This window comes from Pelophylax lessonae (assembly GCF_965119305.1).
Source record: "Pelophylax lessonae genome assembly, chromosome: 10".
NCBI lineage: Eukaryota > Metazoa > Chordata > Amphibia > Anura > Ranidae > Pelophylax > Pelophylax lessonae.
The window spans coordinates 217,396,326-217,405,040 of record NC_138777.1 but is presented as its reverse complement, the minus strand read 5'-3'; the positions used below and the strand labels follow the sequence as shown (position 1 = coordinate 217,405,040).

General features: G+C 44.9%; 1 protein-coding gene across 1 annotated transcript in view; it reads right to left on the bottom strand.

Moving 5' to 3' along the window:
* Positions 1 to 853: 853 nt before the first annotated feature.
* The window catches only part of ANKRD27 (ankyrin repeat domain 27), a 92,152-nt gene continuing 84,290 nt past the window's right edge, over positions 854 to 8,715 (bottom strand). The window contains exons 27-28 of the mRNA XM_082269946.1: positions 6,044 to 6,116; positions 854 to 1,617 (exon numbers count right to left, since the gene is read on the bottom strand). Of these exons, the coding sequence (XP_082126072.1) occupies positions 1,159 to 1,617; positions 6,044 to 6,116 (532 nt within the window). The 3' untranslated portion in view covers positions 854 to 1,158. The remainder of the gene's footprint in view (positions 1,618 to 6,043; positions 6,117 to 8,715) is intronic.

Here is an 8,715-nt window from a genome sequence, read left to right as displayed (position 1 = left end):
GCCACATCCTATATAGACTAGAAAAAGATTGTTGGAGAAACATGGACTTTAAAGGCACTGGATATGTTAAAATATAACAATTTTATTGATTCACAACTAAAAATACAACAAAGACATAACTCGCCTCAAAAAAGGCGTTAATATGTATAGCCCAAATAAGAAACTAATGAAATTCAAACATAGATGTTTGAACCTGTACCTGTCATCTTCTGGGAGATCTTCTTGATGTGAAGTATCCAACATTACAGCAGTTATTACTGTTTATGTCTATGTTTGAATCTCATTAGTTTTTTATTTGGGCTATACATAAACGCCTTTTTTGAGGGGAGTTATTTATGTCTGTGTTGTATTTTTAGTTGTGAATCAATAAAATTGTTATATTTTAACATATCCAGTGCCTTTAAAGTCCATGTTTCTCCAACAATCTTTTTCTTCACTTCTCAGATAACAGAGGAACAAAGCACCAGAGAGAAATGACACTCAGAGCTTTGGAGAGAGATAAGTAAACACTACAGATGTACAGTAGGTGCTTTGTTCAGATTTCAAGACTGAGGTTTAAAACCACTTTAATGCAAATAATGCATTAAAGGTGACTTTAGAACCACTTTGAGTAATTTGTGTATAACATGTCAAGGTTCCTCTTCTGTTGATATCGGTTTATCTGTGCATACTATTTACACATAAAGCTCATGGCTGAGAAGAGAATTATGTGGACCAATTGCTTTGCACTATCATTGTGAACATGGGACCATTTCAAGTTCTGCAGATTCCTATTCTTTGGGGTATGTAGAGCTGTCTCCCTTGTTTATGTATATTAGTGTGTGCTCATTCTGTTTTGTGAAAGTCTCCTAAAAATCTATATAAACATTTGCATTGAACCTCTTTCTCAGATTTTAATGATCTTAACAGTCATCTACAGCATACTTGGTTCACATCTGTGAAATCCCGATCTTGTAAAATCATAACAAAACCACAACATTCCCTGGGTGAACACCAGCAGCAGGTAAGTGAGCCCTACAGCTTAGTCCTTCAGCTTTTGAGCAACTACGAGCCTCAGCATTGCCTGATAACGCTTTAGCTAGCAGTTCCTCAGACACTGGAGGCATGCAAGTTGTCCGTTAATACGTTTGGCATTTATGCGTCATACTGCCCACAGTGCTAGGTACTGAGCCCGCTGCAGTCTTCTGGATCGGGACCATCACAGGTGTATGAGCTACCAGAATCCACCACAGCCCAGGAAGATTCCAGAGCCAAAGTACAAGCTACGCAGCAGCATTCAGGCCCCACGGAGCACTCAAGGTCATCGATTTTTGGGGCAACTTCTGGGCCTGTAAGCAAGTTCATGTTAGACAGTTCTTGGTTGTGCACCTCGTCGTCCGAGTCCTGCTTGCACGTGTCAGAGAGAGGAGAGCTGATATCGGTCACTGTGTCGCTGATGTCACTTGTGGTATCCTCGTTGTCTATTGTGCAAGCTACGTTTAGGCTGTGCCTTCTAGCCGTGAACTTGTTAGTCTTTAACACAGAGTCCGTCTCGTCTACTTTGCAGCTTTCCTTGAATTCGATGCAGCTTCTGGCGTCTGATGTCCCCTGACTGTCTTCCAGTCTGCTGATAGAGAGCTGCAAAAGAAAAGGGAAACCTAAAGTGATTAAAGTGAACCTGTGAGGACAGAATCATGGCCACTACCAACGCCGTAAGGCCCCTTTCACACAGGCTTTCCGATTGGGTCTGCCTGTTAGCTTTACAGGCGGACCTGATCGGATGCTCCATGTGCCTCTATGAGTCAGCGGATGTCAGTGGTGACATCTCCGCTGACACCCGCTGCTATCCGACCCAATCCTGTCCATGAAATCCAGACAGATGGAAACCCTATTTTTCCATCCGTCTGGAGAATAGAATCGGATTAAAAACAGACATGCGGTCCGTTTTCATCGGATATCCCATAGAGGAGAGCGGGGATCTGACAGGGCTGTCTCTGCAAAGTAAGTGGAGACGGACCTGTTCTCCGCTTTCTCAGAAGGGATCGGCGGATTGATCCCCGCTGAGCAAAACTGAGTCTGCCGGGCAGAAAGCCCATGTGGAAGGGCCCTAAGAGTTCCCTTCACTAGAGCTAAGGGGCCAAGCCCAACCCATGAAAAACATAACCACACCATAACCCCCCCTCCACTAAATTATTTGGACCAGTGCACAAAGCAAGGTCCATAAAGACATGGATGAGCAAGTTTGGGTGGAGGAACTTGACTGGCCTGACCTCAACCGGATAGAAGACCTTTGGGATGAATTTGATCGCAGACTGCGATCCAGGCCTTCTTGTCCAACATCAGTGCCTGACCTCTCAAATGCGCTTCTGGAAGAATGGTCAAACAAACATTCCCATAGACACACTCCTAAACCTTGTGGACAGCCTTTCCAGAAGAGTTGAAGCTGTTATAGCTGCAAAGGGTGGGCCAACTCAATATTGAACCCTACAGACTGGGATGCCATTAAAGTTCACGTGTGTGTAAAGGCAGGCGTCCCAATACTTTGGGTAATATAGTGTATATTGAAAAGCAAACAAAGAAAAAAAATTACACTTTACATTAAAAAAGAAAAAAAAAAAATTATTTTCTTTTGGATGAAGGGCAGGCCCTGCACTGCGACGCTCCCAGTCCACCGCTAAATGCCCCTCTCTGGTGGTCTTCTTTTATTCTCTCTCTCTCTCACATTCCCCCCCTTCTCCCCTCTTCCCCGGTTCACTTAAAAAAAAAATTTCCAGCCTAATCTTAACTAGTCTTAAAAATGTCCCCTCCCCCCTCCTAACACCTATGCTGACTAACCTGTGTAAAAAATAGGTATATACTTTTTCTTAGTCAGCTCCAGTCCGGTCAGGCCATCTGGCTCCCATGCATTAGCCAGTGGCGGCTGCAGCGGAGAGTTGGGAGCATCGACAACGGTTGGGTCCAGGAATTCCAGCCATTGTCAGGCACTCCGTTACTGGCTGACAAAGGAGATTACATGATCGGATCATAGTGGGCTGAGAATAGGCAAATAAATACATATTTTTAACTACTTAGTCAGTATGGATGTTAGGAGGAGAACAGAGGGGACATTTTTAAGATTAATTGGGTTGAGGCTAAAATTCTACTTTAAAGTGGAACTTTAGTCAGAAAATTAAGTCCTGATCACCTCAGGATGGCCCCTTTTGCAGGTATAGCTATGTATTATATTATGCACATTAAATATAAGTGTCTAGGGGTCTCCAAACTGTGGCCAGAAGTGGCCCATTGCTTGCTTTTATCTGGCCCTTGGGGCACCATTTCATCCACTGATACCAACAATGACAATGGGGCACTATTCATCCCAATGACATCAACGATGGGGCACTATTCATCCCAATGACATCAATGATGGGGCACTATTCATCCCAATGACATCAATGATGGGGCACTACTCCTCCCACTGACACCAATGATGGGGCACAATTCATCCCAATGACACCAATGATGGGGCACAATTCATCCCAATGACACCAATGATGGGGCACAATTCATCCCAATGATGGGGCACAATTCATCCCAATGACATCAATGATGGGGCACAATTCATCCCAATGACACCAATGATGGGGCACAATTCATCCCAATGACATCAATGATGGGGCACAATTCATCCCAATGACACCAATGATGGGGCACAATTCCTCCCAATGACATCAATGATGGGGCACAATTCATCCTAATGACACCAATGATGGGGCACAATTCATCCCAATGACACCAATGATGGGGCACTATTCATCCCAATGACATCAATGATGGGGCCCTATTCATCACAAGACATTATTGATGGGGCCCAATTCCACTCAATGACACCGATGGGGCCCAATGACATCAACGATGGATCACAATATCTCCCACTAATATTAGGGCTCATTTATTCTCACTAAAACAAACAACGAGGCATTTTTCCCCACTGACATCGGGACCTTTTCTACTCCCACTGGCCACAGTCCGGCCCTACTAAAGTCTGAAGGACAGTAAGCTGATCCTTTGTTTAGAAAGTTTGGAGACCCCTGGTCTATACTGTATAAAATTTAGTAATGAGCCGTCTCACCCTGCTCTGCAAACACTCCGTTGCTTTCTATTTTCGGCACTGTGCCTAAAATAAGAGCCACTAGAGGCCGATCAGCTGACAGCTTTAAGATTTGGCATGCTGAAAGGGGAAGAAAGCAAAAAGGAGGGAACTTGGAAAGAAAAGCAGAAGAGGTGAAAGGACAAACTCTGCTGTCAGGGAGACACAGTTAAATTTACAAGGATAATATCTTATCTCCCTGATAATCTCTAATTTCTCCCTCATCAGCAGCCCTGTAAAACTTCTGTCAGCCTTCCTCTCTAACTGAGCCAAGACATATAATCAAGACATGTACATACTTTAACTGCAGAAAGTGACATTTTCTGACACCAGGGGGGTGGGGGTGGGGAGCTTCCAATAAGTAAAGTGACTGCTCTGGGCTTCACCAAAATGGCAGCTTCCAGAAAGAAGAAATAGGGGCGAAGTTGGAGGCAATTTACAGCACACACTTATTTTGGTAACATTTTAAAGCAAGAAGTCTTCCTGCTGAATGATTTCCACTCTATTCCTGCACTGGTGACAGGCTTTAAGATTTAGGTCCCGGTGACAGCGATCAGCAAGAGAAATAGAGAGGGTATATTGCCTCAATAGGAACACAGACAGCAAAAAAAAAAAAAGATGACACAGGATCAAACCCTTTCACACACTCTTCATAGGTTTAAACATTTTTTTGTCTGGAGTCTGGTTCAAGTGTAGTTCTGGTTAATGCAGTTTCAAACATCAGATCTCAAGATCTGTTTCTCCAGAGCTTATTAAAATCTATAACATTAGTCTGTAAAGTCCTATTAAGTGCTGGTTCACACTGTTCCGACTTGTCAGGCGACTTGGTCGCCTGACAAGTAGCGGACCGTGCTGTGCAATTGGAACCGTTCTAATAGGAGCGACTCAAGTCGCTCCGACTTAGAAAAAGGTTCCTGCACTACTTCGGGGCGACATCGGAGCGACTTGCATTGACTTCCATTATGTGAAGTCGTTGCAAGCCGCGCGGAAGTCGCGGTGCACGGGCGACGGCATAACTCGCCCGAAGTCGTGTCGCCCTAGTGTGAACCCACACTAACTTACTAAACTCAGCACAGGACAAAAACAGCAAAGATTAAAGCTGAACTCCGGGATAAGTAAATATTTTCTAAACCTATTCATCATGTGTATTCTTTTATCTCGGTGATCTTTGTGTATTTCTTCCAGATCTGTGCAGTAATCCAGTGTGAGACTTCCTGTAATACAGACCGCTCACTGCTGCTCTCTCTCCTTGTGCAGGGTGACTGGTCTTGTCTCCGCCCCTTCCTGTAGTTTTCTGCAGGCAACCTGTAGTGGGTGGGGCCTGCAACTCTGTTCTCTGCACAGGCTTGTGCAGCACAGTGCTGACATTACTGTCACTTTTACAAGGTAATATTTGAGGTTGTAAAGGTATTTGGTGCATACAACATAGGGCTCTTTCACACGGGCGTTCAGTTTTTTTTGCCCGATCAGGTCCTTTTTTTTTTTTTGAAACGGACACGGATGACACTTGTATCATCCGGTCAGTATGTCCGTTTTTCATCCCATCCGTTTGCGGATGAAAAACGGACATAATGTATCTCTATGTAAATATGGATGTCAGCGGATGACACCACTGACATCCGTTTTTGCGTCCGTTCCGTTTTTTGAACGGAAGAAAAAATAGGGTTCTCTTCCATCCAAAAAACTGAACTGAAAGGACGAAAAACGGATGTCAGAGGATGATCATCCGCTGACATCCATATTTACATAGAGATACATTATGTCCGTTTTTCATCCGCAAACGGATGGGATGAAAAACGGACATACGGAACGCCCGTGTGAAAGAGCCCATAGATTTATATCATTTGTGGTTATTGAGGGTTATAGTTAAATGATTTTTTTGTGCCCAGGTTTCAGCTTTAAGATCTACAGTACACATTAACAACTCCAACATACCTGATTTAATAAATCCTCATCAAAGTTTGGCATACTTTTATCCCTGCGGATTGGCTTTTTTGTGCTTGAGCATCTGCAATTCAAGAACAGAGAAATGTAAGTCTGTGCAGCCCTATGTATAAAGAGAAGACCCATAAGGGAGACATCACGTGACTGCAACTCTTCAGCGGTGAATCCCAGGTGATCTTAGTAGCAACAATATTCATTAAAATACCCCATGTAGTTTGAGAAAGCAGAAGAAACATGTTTAAACATTGCATTAGCCCACTGGTCTCCAATTTGCGGCCCTTAACCTGCCTTTATCCGGCACTTGTGGCACTGTTCCTCCCACTGATACAAGATACTATTACTCCCACTGACACCAACAATGGTGCATTATTTCTCCCATTGGAACCTAGGGTGGGGCACAATTCCTCCCACTGACACCAATGATAGGGCACTATTCCTTGTACTGATGCCAACAATGGGGCACCATTACTCCCACTAACACCAACGATGGGGCACTATTCCTCCCACTGACACCAACAATGGGCCACTATTCCTTGTACGGATGCCAACAATGGGGCACCATTACTCCCACTGACACCAATGATGGGGCACTATTACTCCCACTAACACCAACGATGGGGCACTATTCCTCCCACTGACACCAACGATGGGGCACTATATCTTGTACTGTCACCAACAATGGAGCACTACTCCTCTTACTGACACCAAGGATGGGGTACTATTCCTCCCACTGATACCAACAATGGGGCACTATTTCTCCCATTGGCACCAGCGGTGGGGCACTATTTCTCCCATTGGCACCAGCGGTGGGACACAATTCCTCCCACTGACACCAACGATGGGGCACTATTCCTTGTACTGTCGCCAACAATAGGGCACTATTCCTTGTACTGTCGCCAATAGGGCACTACTCCTCCTACTGACACCAACAACAGGGCTCTATTCCTCCCACTAACACCAACGATGGGGCACTATTCCTCCCACTAATACCAATGATTCATTGTTTACTTCCACTGACGCCAGTACAATTTCTACTCCCACTGGCCACAGTCCAGCCCCCCTAAAATCCGAAGGACGGTAAACTGGTCCTTTGTTTAGAAAGTTTGGATACCCCCGCTTTAGCCAGAGATCAGTAATCCCTAGAACATTTTTTATTCTAAGATGTATGTATAGTCAAAAGTTTTCTTTTTTATTTTGGACAGAATAGGGAACAGTTAAAACTCATGTCAGTTTTTTTTTGCTGTCTGTGGTCCCATTGGGGGAAGTTTCCTTCATTTCCTGTCCTGGAGATCAAACAGGAAGGGAGAGAAAACCTCTCCAAATATAGAGAAATCCCCTCTTAGGCCTCATTCATACAGGTATACTATAGCATACGCCTTGTGTGAGGACCATGTTTGCCCGCACGAGGATGCAGTGATTTCATGCGCATTCCCGTACTGGCAGTCCCATTCATTTAAAATTGGGACACAGTGGCTGCATGGACACAGCCGCTGCTGCTAATTTGACAGCTATGCAACTGGGCTGCCCTGAATGCAGACAGTGTGCGTTCGGGGACATGCACCTGCACCCACACGGCTGTTGATGCACGGAAGACCTGTGCATCTCTGTGTGTGCAAACATCGCCCTCGTACGGGCGCACTATAGCATAACAAGGCCCAAAACATTTATAAAAGCAAGAAGCATTCCCGCTGAATGATTTACCCTCTATTCCTGCACTGGTGACAGGCTTTTAGATTTTCCCTCCCTTTCAGTCCTGGTGACAGTGGTCAGCAAGACAAATAGAGAGGGTATATTTCCCTAATGGGCACACAGACAGCAATAAAAGCCGAGAGAGCTTCTAACAAGCAGGTCCCGCTGTCACAATACAATGTTCCAGCAACAGGGACGATCACGCACACTGATCTAAATCTAAACCAGACAAATTTTGATCTGTGTATGGCCAGTAGAGGTGTTGAATATAAATCGCTGCATTGATGCATAGCAATTCAGAAGTTCGCGATTCTGCATCGATGCTGAGTCTGCTGAATCGATCGCCGATGAGGTCATCTGGCGCTCTGCCTCTCCTGGAGAAACACAGAGGCAAAGCCTGTCTGGTGAATAAAGCCCCGTCAGAAGAGGCATTACTGGAGGCACCAGAAGGGAGAGGAAAGGCAGAGACACACTGAGCATTGAGGAGGGGGAATTGACTGACACTGAGTGCCAGTATCACCAATCCCATCCCTCCACCACCATCCCTCTGCCTGATCCCAACTCCCCCCCCCCCCCCCACCAACATCCCTCTGCCTGATGCCACCCCCCCCCCCACCAAAACAAACAATAGAAAAAAGATGTGCAGCGCTATAAAGTGAAAACGGGTATATAAAAATACCATATAATCAAATGCACAATCGTGTACTAAAGTGCAACTTGTGAACAATATATAAATAATAAAAAGTCCAAAGGAAGTGCAAAAACAAAAAGCTGTGAAAAAACAAAGTCCAAAAAATGCCAGATGAAGTTCCAGTGATGGAGTGTAGTAACCCAAAAACAGACCACAAGTCCCAGCTGCAGTGAGATGTCACAGATAGCTCTTCACAGTCTAGAGCAGTGGTTCTCAATTCCGGTCCTCGGGACCCACTAACAGGCCAGATTTTAAGTATTACCTTGGGGGATGCAGACTAGAA